A 16,816-nucleotide genomic window follows, 5' to 3' on the forward strand; every position below is an offset into this window, starting at 1 on the left:
TGAGTCAGAAAACAAGCAGAAATATTAGGACTTTTATTGACTAAAACACAGTGTTGAGTACATGTACATGAAGAAGCAGGAAAAGAAACAGACTTGGACTTAGAATCACATGTACTGTGTATTCAAAGGGGTATACTCATTCATTGAATGATTATTCCTTGTTCCACAAGAAGTCTGAAAATTCCAGCATTTTTGTTGCTGTCTATGTAGATGATGTAATTCTAACAGGCACCAGTGATTCTGAGATTGAAGAACTCAAAATCTTCCTCCATGACAAGTTTAAGATTAAGGACTTGGGAAGGCTACACTATTTTCTTGGGATGGAAGTACTCTACAAGGAGGATGGACTTATTATCTCTCAAAGGAAGTTTGTTCTTGACTTGTTAAAAGACTACAAAGTTGCAAGTATGAGCAGCTGCAACTCTCCACTTGACCCTGCAGTGAAACTACATGCCAAAGAAGGAGCTCCCTTATCAGAACCTCTCTTTTATAGAAAGCTTGTTGGGAAGCTGAATTTCTTGACTAACACTAGAATGGATATTTCATACAGTGTGCAGCATCTCAGCCAATTTATGCAGGACCCTCGAGAACCTCATTTACAAGCAGCTTTTCACATATTGAGGTACCTCAAGGCAGACCCTACTCTGGGAATTTTCATGTCCCAAGATCAATCATACAATGTTAAGGCCTATTGTGACTCTGACTGGGCTGCATGCCCTGACACCAGGAAGTCTGTAAGTGGCTATATTGTCTTGTTAGGCAACAGTCCACTCAGCTGGAAGTCCAAGAAACAAGAGACTATATCTCTGTCTTCAGCAGAAGCAGAGTATAGGGCTCTCAGGAAAGTTGCAGGAGAATTAGTCTGGCTCAGCAGATTATTAACAGAACTCACATTGCAATTGCCTATGCCTATTGAAGTATACTGCGACAGTCAATCTGCTCTGCACATAGCTAGAAATCCAGTATTTCACGAACGCACTAAACATATTGAAGTTGATTGTCACTTTGTGAGAAATCTACTTCAGTCAGGCCTTATTTCACTACACCACATAAGTTCTGATAATCAACTGGCAGATATATTGACGAAGACATTGACCGGGTTTAAACATTCTACAGCATTGAGCAAGTTGTCAGTGTTCTCCACACCTTCAACTTGAGGGGGGGGTGTTATGAGTTAGTTAATTATGATAGTTAGTTTACTAGTCTAATCAGTTAGTTAGTCTGTTCAGTTAATTAGTTAGAATAAGTTTGTTACTGATTCCTTTCTATCAACATGTCAACTCACTAGTTAGTTAGAGTTTGTTTTTCTCATTCTGTATAAATGTGTGTTCTCATCATAATGGAAATCAGTTAATTGATTCCTCCCAATTATGTGTCTTCCTCTCTGCTCTCTTTGTTAATTGCATCCATGGATGACTAGCCATGGTCATGAGGTATTCTTCACAGAAAAGATACAAGATAAAAAGTTTCAATCATATGTGCAAATAAAACTTGAATTTCATCTCATTATTTCATATCGTATAATCAAACAGGCTCTTAGCATTACCCTAGTTAATATTCAATCCGATCCATACTTGTTTAAAAAAAAACACTTGAGTAAAATAGCGAGTTGAATTTTGTGGTGGGGGGGAGGAAAAAATGAAGATATGTTTGGGGCTTGGAAATTAAACCTCAACCCCAAACTCAACGATAAGAAAAATCCTTTTGACGCCTACTTCCAACCTCTAGTATAATATAATACATATCTCTCTTCGCCACTCTCTGTCTGCGGCCACAAACACAAAAGAGAAAGAGATATGGCATCAGCTACTGCTTCCCACACTTTCTGCGGCATTCCCACCACATCATCATCCTCTACCACCAACAGGTCTACCACCCATTCCTCTGCTCGCTTCCTCCTCAAAACTCCTCTCCGCCGCCTCGGTTTCGCCGGCGCTGTCGCTGATCCTCTCTTCACCAACCACGTCGCAACCAAGCTCCGATCTCTCAAGGCCTCCTCCAATCCTGTTAGGGCCGTTGTCTCCATGGCCAAGAAGAGCGTTGGAGACCTTAGCTCTTCCGATTTGAAGGGCAAGAAAGTCTTCGTCAGGGCTGATTTGAATGTCCCACTTGATGATGCACAGAACATTACTGATGACACTAGGATTAGAGCTGCCATCCCTACCATCAAACACTTGATTGCCAATGGGGCTAAAGTTATTCTCTCCACTCACTTGGGAAGGCCAAAGGGAGTCACTCCTAAATACAGCTTAGCACCGCTTGTCCCCAGGCTATCTGAACTACTTGGAATCCAGGTACATCCTCTTGCTTTTGATATACAAGAAGATAAAAAGAAATAGTTTGTGATGATCTAATTGACTCCATGTATGCTTTTAATTTACTAACAGGTTGTAAAGGCTGATGATTGCATTGGTCCAGAAGTTGAGAAGTTGGTTGATTCACTTCCAGAGGGCGGTGTTCTTCTTCTTGAGAATGTAAGATTCTACAAGGAGGAAGAGAAGAATGAACCTGAGTTTGCAAAGAAACTTGCATCATTGGCAGATCTTTATGTGAATGATGCCTTTGGTACAGCTCACAGAGCACATGCCTCTACAGAGGGAGTTACTAAATTTTTGAAGCCTTCTGTTGCAGGTTTCCTTTTACAAAAGGTCAGGCTTACTTGATTGTCACTTCCTTGCATATTGTTTTCTTTGACAAACTTAAAACAAATCTATTGCAAACTGCATTCATTAGCAAATTTATTGGTCTAACTGTTCCTTTATCTGTTTCAGGAATTGGACTATTTAGTTGGGGCAGTTTCAACTCCAAAGAGGCCATTTGCTGCTATTGTGGGTGGTTCAAAGGTTTCATCCAAGATTGGAGTGATTGAATCACTTCTGGAGAAATGTGATATATTGCTTTTGGGTGGAGGAATGATCTTTACCTTCTACAAGGCTCAGGGTCTTTCAGTTGGTTCCTCCTTGGTTGAGGAAGACAAACTAGAGCTTGCAACATCACTCCTGGAAAAGGCCAAGGCAAAAGGAGTCAGTCTCTTGTTACCATCTGATGTTGTGATTGCAGATAAATTTGCTCCTGATGCAAACAGCAAGGTTTGCATTCTAAGCTTTTCTTGTATAAACCTATCTAACCTGAGAGCTTTTATCTCTTGAGATTCTTTAGACTTGGATCTTGCATCTGTACTGTAATTGACACTTAGTATCAGAATTTTTTACGTATGGATTGTGTTGAAAATACAATTTTGTTTTGGTTATTCCAGATTGTGCCGGCATCTGCTATCCCAGATGGTTGGATGGGGTTAGACATTGGACCAGACTCTATCAAGACTTTCAACGATGCTTTGGATACCACAAAAACAGTGATCTGGAATGGACCTATGGGGGTGTTTGAATTTGACAAGTTTGCTGCTGGAACGGAGGTACCAATTGCCATTCTTCTCTTCATATTTGTTTTACCATATGCTGAGTTCTATAAAAGAAACGTAAAGGGAATAAAGCTGGTTTTACTTGTTTTTTAAATTTGAAAGGAAGAGGAGTAAACAAGCTGGTTTTATATGTCATTTAGTGTGTGAATTTATTATTTACTTATTTTTCTGGTACATTTCGATAGAGTTGTTTCTGTAACTGAAGAGTAAATAGTAACAAGCAAGTTATTGTGGTGATAGGCAATTGCAAAGAAGCTAGCAGACCTAAGTGGGAAAGGAGTGACCACTATCATTGGAGGTGGAGACTCTGTTGCAGCGGTTGAGAAAGTTGGAGTGGCTAGCGTGATGAGCCACATATCCACTGGTGGTGGTGCCAGTTTGGAGCTACTAGAAGGAAAGGTGCTCCCTGGTGTCATAGCTCTAGATGAAGCTGACGCCCCTGTTGCAGTGTAAAACAATTTGTACTAAATTCTTAACTTAATCAGTGGTGATTTCCAGTTGGGAAACATTGAGTTAATGTTGTAGATTTTTCAGGTGATAAAGGTCTTTTTTTCCCCAGCTATTTTCTTTGTCTAAATAAAGAGCGTGTGTGTATATCAATCAGTTATAGACAGCTACAGCTTTCATGTCTTTCAACAGATTTGGTTCAACTTGTTTAGATGTAAGAAGCTTGTTATCTGAACAAACTAATAATATTCACTTGACACCTCCTGCTCATGACATATTTGTTGTGCATTGATTGATTTAAATTACTCCTATGAGAAAACCGGTCGTTGGAACTTGGACATTAATTTTGATGAAAAATTAAACAAGGAGCAGAAAAGGCAAGCGCGGACTTTTCATGTAACAAGTTTTAACTTATGAAAATTGAATTGATCAAATTTGGATTTACATTTTAGAAGGAAGTTGGACGGATAACACTTCCAATGATTACAAGTGTTACTGAATTTGAATTAAGAAAGTGAAACTAAAAGTTTCTTTGGGAGAAAGAATTGAAGATAAACAGTCCTCTAGCTATGCCTATTATAACACTATCATAATAATGAGAATCAAATGGAGGACCAGTTCGTAGTTGGTCTTCAACTAGTATTTTTTTAGGCTTCAACCTACCAACCATCACGAATATATGCCTGTTGGATCTAGACGTTTCATGCCGAAAAAAGACAAGTTGAAACTCTCACCTCAATATCTAATTTGAAAGGTATAATTTTAGAGATTTTTTGTCTTTAACCTACATGAACTTGAGGCATAATTTTATAGATTCAAACTTAAGTTTAGATTATAAACTTTTTTAAGATATAAAATGTTCTGAAACTTTCTTTTTCCTTAACTCTTTATTTATTTTCAGCCATTTTTTTATTTATTTTTAATTTAAAGGACAAAAATTAAAGACAGAAATAGAAATAGAAACTAAGTGGCCCAAGCCCAAGCCCATAATATTGCCCTAGACAATGTGCGCCACGGAAAGGAAAGCGAGTGCGAAGAACGCGCGAGGATATCCCCTATTTACACCATCCTCGACCATTCCAATCACTTGTAGACATCGCACCGATCATAGCATTGAATTCTCCGACGAAATTAACGGTGAGTTTCTGATCCTCAGCTCTGATTTTTTTCTATTAAATGATGACTGTCTGGTGTGTTAATACAGACAGATAGTGTTTTTCAGATTGAAGAATGGCGGTGAAGAAGAGTGTCGGATCACTGAAAGAAGCAGATCTGAAAGGGAAGAGAGTATTCGTCCGAGTTGATCTCAACGTTCCATTGGATGATAACTTCAACATCACTGATGACACCAGAATCCGAGCTGCTGTACCTACCATCAAGTACTTGATGCAAAATGGTGCCAGAGTCATCCTTGCCTCTCATCTTGTAAGCTTCACCTTCTCTTTTTCTAATCTTAGCTATCATTTTGAGGTCCTTGCCCTTTCCCTCGCCCTCTTTCTTTCATTATTTTCATCAAGTCCAGGATAGATTTTGCTTGACCGTTGGTTTAAATTTTTAAACATGCATTTGTTCTGCTCTTGTGCATTTTCATTGTGTTAAATGGCTCTTTCTACTGTGGTTTAATTGCTTCTTTCTTTTTTGGGAGCTAACTACTATGTCTTACGGAAGAGCATATGTAAGGTTAGAGTAAGAGATTAGAACTCTGGCTAAATCAGCATCTACAGATTAAGTTTTGTGGTTTCATATACTGCTTTTGACAATGAGATGAGTAAGCTAGAGAACTTTTGAAGTTGAGTTAGAAGGGGTTGGGCGGGATCTGTCCGAGTATCCAAAGTGGAACTATAAACATACGTATAGAAGAGATATGCTGCACAGCACAATACCAAGCATAAATGGTGCTCTGGATGTCTGTCTTTGTCGATGAGGAGATCTGATAGCTACAGAAGATTGAGAAACTAGTTTTGTTTCTCTGTTTTTGTTGACTCTGGAATTTCACTTGTTGAAAATTCTATCTAGGGTTTGTTACTCATTGTCTTTGCATGGCTGAGGAGATTCTCCGCACGAGTGTAAATTATTTGTGCTTTTTCCCCCATATCTGTGTTTTTTCTGATTGTCAGTTTTTTTCTCAGGGTCGCCCTAAAGGTGTCACTCCAAAGTACAGCTTAAAGCCACTTGTGCCTAGACTTTCAGAACTATTGGGAATCGAGGTCTGTATGTTGTTCTCTTATTATTCTCTGTTGACTCATTCTTTCTTCTAGTTCAATTTAAGAAAGTTATTATTTGCTGATTTTGCTCAGGTCAAGATGGCAAATGATTCAATTGGCCCAGAAGTTGAGAACTTGGTGGCTGAACTACCGGAAGGAGGAGTTGTGCTTCTGGAGAATGTGCGATTTTACAAAGAAGAGGAGAAGAATGACCCCGAGTTTGCCAAGAAGTTGGCATCTCTTGCAGATTTGTACGTCAATGATGCATTTGGGACTGCTCATAGAGCCCATGCTTCCACGGAAGGGGTTGCTAAGGTCTTGAAACCAGCCGTTGCTGGATTCCTTATGCAAAAGGTACTAATCTAAGATTTCAGGCTGTCAAATAGGAAAGCATTTTCAAAAAATAGAGGTGTTATGCATAGTTCTAGGAAGAATTATTAGTTCAAGGGTTGTTCAATTGTGCTGCATGTATGGATGGTTAATTGTGATTCAGCAGTTACGATACTCTCATAATCTCTTTCACCGTATTGTGGTTGCCTTTATATTTTTGTTGTAGTGTCTTACCCTGCAGCATCAATGCTTGTAGGAACTTGACTATTTAGTTGGAGCTGTGTCAAATCCACAGAAGCCATTTGCTGCTATTGTTGGTGGTTCAAAAGTATCAAGTAAGATTGGTGTTATAGAGTCACTCTTGGAGAAGGTTGACGTGTTATTGCTCGGTGGAGGAATGATTTTTACTTTCTACAAGGCCCAAGGATACGCTGTTGGATCATCACTAGTGGAGGAGGACAAGCTTGACTTGGCAACATCTCTCATGGAGAAGGCAAAGACAAAAGGGGTATCTCTATTGCTTCCCACAGATGTAGTGATTGCGGACAAGTTTGCTGCTGATGCGAACAGCAAGGTACAACCCTCATCTGTATAAATGTTTTACTAGGTCATTTCTATCTTGAAAAGTAAGAACTAACTGTTATATCTGTTTAACTGCTTTCCTGATTTGGAAGATGAATTCTTTTTGTAGCAGTATCTGTTTTAGGGTCTTGGCTGACTTGGTTTTCTTTGCACTTTCAGATTGTTCCAGCGTCTGAAATTCCTGATGGCTGGATGGGATTAGATATTGGACCTGATGCCATCAAGTCCTTTGGCAGTGCCTTGGATACCACCAAGACTATCATTTGGAATGGACCAATGGGTGTGTTTGAATTTGACAAGTTTGCTGCTGGAACGGAGGTATAAAATGGAGATTTTCTTAAGCTGAGCTGGTAGAGATTTAGGAGTTGTTATTCTACTAGGAATATTTCTAGTGATGCTTTGAGATGTTTCACTTTCGACATTGGTGATCAATTGCATCTAATGTTCTTTTTGTTGTCAGGCTATTGCAAAGAAACTGGCAGAGCTTAGCGGAAAGGGAGTGACCACCATCATAGGTGGTGGTGATTCTGTAGCTGCTGTGGAGAAGGTAGGACTTGCAGAGAAGATGAGCCACATATCAACTGGTGGGGGTGCTAGCTTGGAGCTTTTGGAGGGGAAACCACTTCCTGGGGTGCTTGCCCTGGATGACGCCTAAGCCATATATGCTCCTTTTTTTTTTGCACATTCTGTTAGCTTTCCTCTCTGGATTTTAATCTGGAGCGAGTTTGGATCTGTAGAGTCTTGTAAAAGGTGGTGGATCCAACTGTAATAAGCACTTTCTGGGCCTCATTGAGGTACTTTCTCTTGTGATAAGAGAATCTTCCATGGTTGATAATTTGAAATAACTAATAGTTGTTGATTTCTTTTTCTGTATTGGAGCTTTATATATGCCCTGAGCTTTTCTCTTACACTATTGTTTATGTTGCCTCTCCACAATTAGGTGATTCTATTCGAGCCAGCCATTGGTTTTTTGATAACAAAGTTTTGGTACACGGAAGGAGATGTAGTGTTTATTCAGATTTACAAGAAACAATACTGCCATCTTACACTTGCAAATAGAAAGCCCTGGTTAAATGATTTGAGGACGGAAGGTTAATTTGCCGTGACCAATTGGAAGGAATCTATGCTTCTTGTTGGTGTTGCGTCTCTTATAAAAACTGCTTAACAATGGGTAGAAGAAGTTGTTGAGGCTGAAGGATATTGGCAGATGATTTCTTCTTCAATGTGCTATAATGGCTATTCATAATACAGTGTTTGTTTCTTCTCCTTGGCCCAAGCGTCCGTTCAAAGAGATGATGTTCTTCACACCTCCATAAACCTTGTAACTAATTTGCCTATAAGAATAGTTTGTCTACTAACTAATAAACCTAACAACAAGATATGTTCTTCACACCTCCATAAACCTTGCAACTGAATTTGCCTATAAGAATAGTTTGTCTACTAACTAATAAACCTAACAACAAGATATGTTCTTCACACCTCCATAAACCTTGCAACTGAATTTGCCTATAAGAATAGTTTGTCTACTAACTAATAAACCTAACAACAAGATATGTTCTTCACACCTCCATAAACCTTGCAACTGAATTTGCCTATAAGAATAGTTTGTCTACTAACTAATAAACCTAACAACAAGATATGTTCTTCACACCTCCATAAACCTTGCAACTGAATTTGCCTATAAGAATAGTTTGTCTACTAACTAATAAACCTAACAACAAGATATGTTCTTCACACCTCCATAAACCTTGTAACTAATTTGCCTATAAGAATAGTTTGTCTACTAACTAATAAACCTAACAACAAGATATGTTCTTCACACCTCCATAAACCTTGCAACTGAATTTGCCTATAAGAATAGTTTGTCTACTAACTAATAAACCAAAAAACAAGATATGTTCTTCACACCTCCATAAACCTTGTAACTAATTTGCCTATAAGAATAGTTTGTCTACTAACACTAATAAACCAAAAAACAAGTTATAGACAGTCAAGCCCAGCCGATCACGATGGGACTCGAACCCACAATCTCCCGCTCCGGAGGCGAGCGCCTTATCCATTAGGCCACGCGATCACATGTTTCATCTTTACACAAACAAACATGATATACTACATAAAAGAACATACATATAGTTTCATTATTACGCAATAACGGAATATACAATATAGGATAATTAATATACAATAACTAGAGAGGAGGTTTCTTGACTAGGTGATCTCTCCAAAGACGATAAAACAACAGTAAGGTGGAGCGGCCTCGGCATCTCAAGTTATTTAGTGGGCTTGAAACATTCTTCCCTATAGTATTAGTAGGTAATTGATCTCCATTAATGTGAAGCTTTGAAATAAGGTCTTCTATTGCTTCCTTATCGTCATAATTCATCTCCTTCACGTCTTCTTCTTCTTCTTCTTCTTCTTCATCAGTACATGTCGACTTCAAATCATCCTCATTCCCCACTTGTGTTTTGGATGCACCACCCTCCTCAATTTCTTCTTCCACAATACTATTGACCTTTAAATCATTATTATTATTACTGTCCTTCAATATGCGGTTTTCATCGGCGTCGGCCATTGACAAGCAGTTAGTTGATTAATTGGGGGTATACAAATGTTATTGTAGGGCATTCAAATACAAATATATATAAATGTCAAAGAGACGTTTAACGAAACGGTGGCACTTGTCTCGCAGTTATTCTATTTCCTTGAAACGTTGTGACCACTCGCAGTTATTCGCTAATTCATTCATTTTCTTAATTGTTTAGTACATTACATACCTACCTTTGTTGTCATCAAATTATTGCATGTGCAAGTGAAATTTGAACAAGGGACACGACACTCACATTTCCAAATCCAAAAATCATTATTGGTTTGCGCAACAGATAATGAGACCACAAGTCACAAACTGCGCAACAATACCTCATAAATGAATAGTGAGTGGAATGGATACCAAAAAAATGAAAAGAAAGAAAATTCAGTGTGGTCTGGAAAAAAAAAATACTCAATCCCTTCACGCTTCATTTTGTTATTGGTACTGGTATGAAAAGGAACACATGCTTGTTGCTTATGAAAGATCAGAAAAATTCTACTCCTCATCAAATTTAAACTGGCCAATGACCCCTTTCGGCACACTATCTCTTTCTCTCAAAATCAGGTCTGATTTCCCCTGCTTACTACTACTAGCATCCAAGTCCTAACACAACAGTGTTGCAAATAAGTCCTGACGGGATAACAATCCATTGCCAACTCGACTCCAGACCCTCTCATTTGGCTTCCCGCCCTATGAGACTCTGAACATATTTATGTGCATAACTAACTTCGAATATCATATTGTTTCATTATTCCATGATACAACACCAGCTGTCATATTCACCAACAAGAAATTAAACAGACAAAGTAGACCTTGTAAAGTCATATGTAGAAGCACTTGTTCAAAGCATGTAGAATCTATGCTTCAGATGTGGAGACTGGTACATCTGGATGCCCTCCCCATTCTGTCCATGAACCATCATAGACTGGAACATCAGTCTTTCCAAGTCGATGGAGGCCCTACAAAGATGAACAAAGTTTCAAAATCCTCTCTGCGCCATACATTTTGGTCATACAAGGATGGATCATAGGAAAGAGAGAAACAGAGAGTTTGACTAACCAAGGCAAGTATGCAAGCTGTTACTCCAGTGCCACAGGAAGTTACTATAGGTTTGTCCAAAGAGATACCTATAGAAGAATAGGTTATCATACAAGCAATGGCGAAAGTCGGATAATTTATAGTATGGTTAAAGAGGACTAGATGCAAAGATGCCTAAATTATGAGGTTGGATGATATAAAATTAACTCTTCATTTCAAAGGGGACGCCTTTTCAAATTGACCATTACATTTAAACTTGGGACTGTACTAAATCCAATTATGTACATATGCAAATGCTTTACCATTTCTCTCCCTGTGCAAGTCCATCAAGCAAGGGGAAGCTGTTCTTACCTTCCTGATCAAATTTTTTCTTGAGCTCTTCATTAGATAATAGTGTCTGAGAACCATCAAGCATCTGTAAGAAATCACCAAAGTGAACCAGATATTAATATATGATTACAGAGCTTAATCTAGGAATTAGTCAGAGCAGGTATCAATATTTAAAAAAAAAATTAACGCCAGAATAATTACCCTTGGTTGTATTAATGGCTTCAACAAATAGTAGAGCTCTACTCATACAGAGCTTAGTCCAGGAATTAATGAGTAGAGATCAACATTCAGAAACAAAGAACACTCTCTATATTTTTGTTGGTAAAAAGAAACAAGAACATGTAAGGAAGCACACACTTAGGCATTAGGTGCAATGTGCAATAGGTGCCCCTCAGGAGGATGAAGATAGGCATGGCTTATTTTTCAAGCATTCTTGTACTCAATCATGAGCAGAAGGTAGGAATCAGTTACCCCAATGTGCTCACAATAACCTTGGAAGATATGGAGAGAACATCTAGCAAACCCATTGGGGTCGTTTGGTACAATGGTGGGATATCCCATGGGATTAGCTATCACCTATATGGGAAAGCTAATCCCACCATTCTAGTGTAAAAGTTACATCAGAATTAACAAATAATGCAAACCAAACGTGGGATAAAGTTAATCCCAAATTCTATGCCAGGAGTATTATCCTTATTTAGGGTCTTACACACGGTCACTGTGGTGTATTATTGTCAAGGGTGATAGCTTTTAATCACTATCAACATGAGACACCTCCAATATCATGCGCTGGATAATCTGGAGTACCAATGATTAAAGTCAACTACCTAAATTAGATCAAAAGGTATCAAATGCCTCAACAAATAATCTAACCAGTTAAATCAAAATCCTATTCCATTCCTCTACTGCAGACAATGGCTTTTAGTAGAGAGAAATTTTGAAAAATCACATCTCTTTTACTAATAATAATAAACCTTTACCTGGGAAAAAGGAATGCACTTGCTCCCAGGTACATGACCACTTCTTATTCCTTTTCGAGGCTCTGGTGCAACACCATCAAACCTGAAAAGGGGCAAGCAAAAATCAGAACTTCAGAATGAATTCAATTGTGTAGAATGAATTTTAGAAGATCCTATTCATACATTAAAACAGTATAAATAACCAAACTCACAGTACTTGACTAGAACAAAGGATTTTGAATCCATTTTGTATAATACTAACAACAGATACATTATCTTATTTCTAAAAAACCAACAAACATTATGGTTCATTTCATTATAGAGCATAAGTGTACATGTACAGATCTATATCAGCTATGTCCTTACCCCAACTTATATTGGCTATGTGATAAATCAGCATCTTGACCATGAACATGCTAGTGTGATGCTACACACCTCTTCCTAACCTCTAAGACATGCCAAAAAGATATTACTCATGCCCTCTATTTACTCGACATTATTTGACAAGGTGCAGAACCAATATTACTTGCATATTGAACAAATTGTTGAGAGAAATGATCAGCTTGAAGTCTTAATTAATGTTGTAAACTAGGTTACACTTCTTAAAGTTTGTGGAACAAGAATTAATAGTATTACTCAAATGACCCATGTGTCATCTCATCAAAACAATATTTGGAAAAACAATTAGTTTAGCTAGTAGTGCATCATTAAGAATTAATTCTCCCACAAACTAAAGTACCTAGCTTTGGATCGAGCATCTATATGCTGATATGTTGTCTCTTCAATGTTCTTCCAAACCTGAAAGTATAAACGTTACAACTCCACATCAAAAAGTAGAAGCATTGACAAAAAAAAATCACATATTCAATTGCTGACTAGGGAAAGTATATTGACAACAAAAAATTGCATGCGTTTACTGTTGAAAGTAAATCAGAAACTTCAATCTACTTGAAAAATCTAGCAGACAGCAGAAAAATTGTTAGTTGGACTACCACCCACTTATAAAACCATTACACCTAAGTGTTGTACAAAGATTCACTAAAGAACCTCCAAAAACCATGGCCCAGATTTACTTCCAAACTTCGTGGAGGTTTACATCTCATTCAAGGGAAGTAGACAAAGGCGGATCTAGGATTTCAAGTTTATAGGTTCTGACTTCTGAGCTAGAATTTTTTGTTTTGTTTACTGGGTTCTGAATAAATTATTTGTACATATCAAATGATTCTTTTAACATAAATATAAGGTTTGAGCCAACGCTATCGGGTTCTGCCATAGCCACCACTATGGCTCCATCCTTGGAAGTAGATGTGTTTTTTGTTGGCTGAACATAGTTGTACAAAAGATCCAAGGATTAATGAACATGCTTGCAATTTGAAACACACTACATTACAATTTGTAAGTTTTGTGCATGCTCCATCTGTTCCTAGACCTACCATCAGTTTTAAATTGCACAGTGATAGGAACTAATGTGATTGAGTGCTGGTGAAGAGACTACAACTTCAATATTGATTTCCATGCCATTAGCTCCAGTTCAGAGACGTATGGTTACAAAGCTTCTGATAAAAGCTGCAGGAGAAAGCACACTAACCTGATCAAGGGTCCAGACGAGATGTGGCTGAAATTTGGTCTGAAAGGTAATAGGTGCAACCTGCAAACAACAAGTTCTTATGGTGATATTAAGTAATACATATTAGTAGCAGGATTAAAATAGATAGAAGGTTTGTGGTGATATTAAATAAATAAAATGAGGCTCTTAATTTCCTCCGTAGAAAAAGTACTTGAAAAGACATATGTAGTGTTGCATACCTAAGTATAAGACACCTCAATCCCTCCCTCGCTCACACACCCCACCTCTCCGGGAAACAATAAAGCATTCATGTTGGGGGAAACTCTCAATCATCATAAACCCTTCGAGGTGGCCCAGTGGTTTGGGCTTGGGACTTCCATGTTGGAGGTCTCAAGTTCGAAACCCCTTGCCAACGAAAGCAAGGGGTTTGCCTTCTGGGTTGAGCTCGTCGCATCGGGCATGCCTAGTGCGGGTTGCCTCTCCTATGTGGTTTGCGAGCTATTGCATAGGAACGGGGGTTTTACCCTGTGCGCACCCAAAGGGTAGCGGCTGCGGGTTTCCCTTGTCATCAAAAAAAAGAAAAACAAAAGAATAAAGGATAAAAGAAAGAGGACACTGTCAAATTGATGATTACTTGTTTTAGTGCTTCACCTCATAATTAAACCTTAAGCTCCTTGAAACTCCTTTTGGCACTGTGCGCCACAAACATGAAAGAAAAAGGATTTATTGAACTTCTACCACATAAACAACAGAGAATCAGTGGCCGCCTTTAATCCTGTGTTGAGACTTTTGTCTCATCGTATCTACATTTGGTAACAAATCCTTCATAAAGTTTCCGGTGATCCCACTTAACAAGGGGATAAATGCCTCAGCATTTTCAACTTTATTTGTTCTTATGTAAAGGCAGCAACTTCTCTTTTATTTTTCAAAAAAAAACCATGACCTGTCCAATTGGATTTCTCCTTATCACGATAGAACCATATTTAAGAAAACAGTTATCTCATTAAAGTTCTTACAGAGACCTTTTTTTTAAACCGAGAAATCCCTGAGGGTTGTGGACTATAATTTGAACTCAGTGACGTGCGACTCACTCACAAATGACGCTCTGTGCTCGTACCAATGGACCAAAAACCCCGGGGGGCATTTTTGCACAAAGATCTTGCCACCACTAAATTCAAGTCCTATTGCTTTAACACTGCCATGCTATCAAGGTTATAGAAAGATACTTTGTTGTAGCAATTTTCTGTTTTTAAGATATACAATTAAGTGAAGCTCACAGGAAATAAGCATTTACTTACCGCCTGTCGTTGATATACTTTCTCTATTGCTTCACTGGCAGCGCTAGCTTTCAAAATTGCGTCACCAGATGCACTGGATTCGACATCATATCCAGAAGCACGCCATCTTGGCAAGCCACCATCTAGAACCCAAACTCTGTCATGTCCAAAAACTCTAAACATCCTGATTATCCATTTTGTAATTTGTTAGTCATTTCGTACAAAATGAGCATATCTGCCTTTTGCAGTAATCAGTCAACTCACCACCATACACGAGCTGCACTAAAGATGCCCTTCCCATCATAGACAACAACCCCATCTTTGTTCTCAATTCCAAGAGCAGATACAGCAGCAGCAAATGCTTCTTCAGATGGCAGCATATGAGGCAACTGATAACATAAACAGAGAAATAAAGCCTTTTATACGACAAAAAGATGTTGTGATCAATCTCAAAAGCATGTTGTGTGGTTAGGTGAAACATCTCTTACGGTATAGATACTGTAGAACCAGATGAGTTCAAATGAAAAAAGGACGGAGGCGTGGTAGAGACACTGACGCCAGACTAGATGTTACATGATGTGAAAGATTACATTATGAAGCAAATTATTCTTAAAAGAAGAAATAAATTTGAACAAGTCTTACATTTGTAGTACGATCAGATATACCATCTACATCAAAGAAGAGTGCTCCAGGAATATGTGCAACCTGTTCAAATAGAAGGATAGAGAGTTGAGCAAATAAAGTTATAAACCACATAGGGGTCTAGTAGAGGATGAAATTTTTCCATCTACGAATATAATCAACAAAAGCAATGCAGGCATTTGAATGAAGAAAAAGGTAGTTCCATTTAGTTTTTTCATCAAGTGAGAATAAAGTAGTTTTATTTATATAGGTATCAATCAGGGTGAGCACCTGATACTCTTGAAGAGGGTTTCTCTGCTCGTTTGGCATGTACCAAGATGCATCCAGTACCTTAATGAAAACGAAAACGAAAAATCTAAGTTCTCTAAGCATAGGAAAAGAAGTAAAAGAGAAATGCTTTGCCTTAATTGACTAGATTGAATAGCATCGCCGCCTTAAATAAGTTTGAATCCCTGGAAGCAGGACCAACAAGTAAAACGTTCAATCACACACCTTTATATCAGGCAGTTTGAGGTTTGCGTGGAGCCAGTCAACTGAAACAACAGATTCATTGGAGGAGACAGCTTGTGTTGAGAATGTTGCCCGTGTTCCCACCCTTGATGAATCCATGCGACATGTAACAGAACCCACCAGCTTATAAGAGAAATAGGTTGGTGCAGCTTGGGAGTAGAATGTTTTCTTCTGATAAGAGGATTAAGCAAATGAGAAACATTGTCGTCAACTTTCAATGGAAAATGAATGGAAGAAATTAACAATCTACAGGCAAAGCCAGGTGATAATACAATTTTTTCTGTAATGAATTTCTTCAATCAAGAGTTAATTTATTGACCAAGTAGAGTAAAGTTGTAATTTTGCGCAAACAAAGGATCAACAACCATGAAAAAGATGTAGAACACAATCGCCGGTACTGAATACAGAAAAGACACTGGTAAAAATCAAAATCGCCGCATATTTACTAAACAAAAACGAGAAAGACAAATTGACAACGAAAGAAGGAGGGGAACTTACAGTAGAAAAGTATTGGGGCTTTGTGGAGAGTAAGAAAGTGGAAGACTTGAGAAGAGAGAGAGACCTTGATAATATCCCCGACGCCATCGCTCATACAATTTCTTCTCCCCCCGCAGCTATAAACTTCACTTCACACCACCTATTCGCAAATTCGTCCCCCCATCTTTTTCCCCTTTCACTTTGGTCACATATTTTTTTTTACCTTATATATATATATACTCACTCCTATTATACTCCAACTCTTTTTTAAAAAAAATTCAACCAGTAATTTCCCTAGATAGTCACCCATGTTTGGGAAATTACCTAAGAATATCACTTATGTTTGTTTTAGGACCACAATATCATCCAACTTTACCTTTTTTCCTCAAAATATACTTGATACAAAAAAATATTATTTCTCTCTTAATAGGGTGTCATGTCACAT

The 16,816-nt window shown here is 38.2% G+C and overlaps 3 protein-coding genes and 1 non-coding gene across 4 annotated transcripts; 2 read left to right on the forward strand and 2 right to left on the reverse strand.

Moving 5' to 3' along the window:
* The first annotated feature begins 1,782 nt into the window (after nucleotides 1-1,782).
* LOC102605730 (phosphoglycerate kinase, chloroplastic-like) lies at nucleotides 1,783-3,959 on the forward strand. Its single transcript, NM_001288298.1, is given in 5 exon segments — nucleotides 1,783-2,294; nucleotides 2,388-2,648; nucleotides 2,772-3,089; nucleotides 3,257-3,415; nucleotides 3,662-3,959. Coding segments are annotated over 5 exon segments (1,449 nt in total). The 5' UTR covers nucleotides 1,783-1,796; the 3' UTR covers nucleotides 3,875-3,959.
* A 1,032-nt stretch (nucleotides 3,960-4,991) lies between these two features.
* LOC102606065 (phosphoglycerate kinase, cytosolic-like) lies at nucleotides 4,992-7,846 on the forward strand. The gene is given in 7 exon segments (NM_001288522.1): nucleotides 4,992-5,005; nucleotides 5,091-5,293; nucleotides 5,998-6,075; nucleotides 6,166-6,426; nucleotides 6,659-6,976; nucleotides 7,144-7,302; nucleotides 7,445-7,846. Coding segments are annotated over 6 exon segments (1,206 nt in total). The 5' UTR covers nucleotides 4,992-5,005; nucleotides 5,091-5,098; the 3' UTR covers nucleotides 7,640-7,846.
* A 1,139-nt stretch (nucleotides 7,847-8,985) lies between these two features.
* On the reverse strand, nucleotides 8,986-9,058 carry TRNAR-CCG (transfer RNA arginine (anticodon CCG)). The gene has a single exon. It is a non-coding gene; the product is annotated as a tRNA-Arg (tRNA).
* Nucleotides 9,059-9,970: 912 nt separating this feature from the next.
* Nucleotides 9,971-16,575, reverse strand: LOC102606407 (thiosulfate/3-mercaptopyruvate sulfurtransferase 1, mitochondrial). The gene is made up of 12 exons (XM_006345968.2): nucleotides 16,393-16,575; nucleotides 15,877-16,065; nucleotides 15,655-15,714; nucleotides 15,385-15,447; nucleotides 15,007-15,131; nucleotides 14,764-14,926; nucleotides 13,487-13,546; nucleotides 12,638-12,696; nucleotides 11,920-12,001; nucleotides 10,961-11,024; nucleotides 10,631-10,698; nucleotides 9,971-10,530 (listed from the first exon to the last, which is right to left on the reverse strand). The coding sequence occupies exons 1-12, from the start codon at nucleotides 16,477-16,479 to the stop codon at nucleotides 10,429-10,431; spliced, it is 1,122 nt and encodes a 373-aa protein (XP_006346030.1). The 5' UTR covers nucleotides 16,480-16,575; the 3' UTR covers nucleotides 9,971-10,428.
* Between the last annotated feature and the right edge of the window lie 241 nt (nucleotides 16,576-16,816).

Source organism: Solanum tuberosum, unplaced genomic scaffold (genome assembly GCF_000226075.1).
Source record: "Solanum tuberosum cultivar DM 1-3 516 R44 unplaced genomic scaffold, SolTub_3.0 scf00076, whole genome shotgun sequence".
Lineage (NCBI taxonomy): Eukaryota > Viridiplantae > Streptophyta > Magnoliopsida > Solanales > Solanaceae > Solanum > Solanum tuberosum.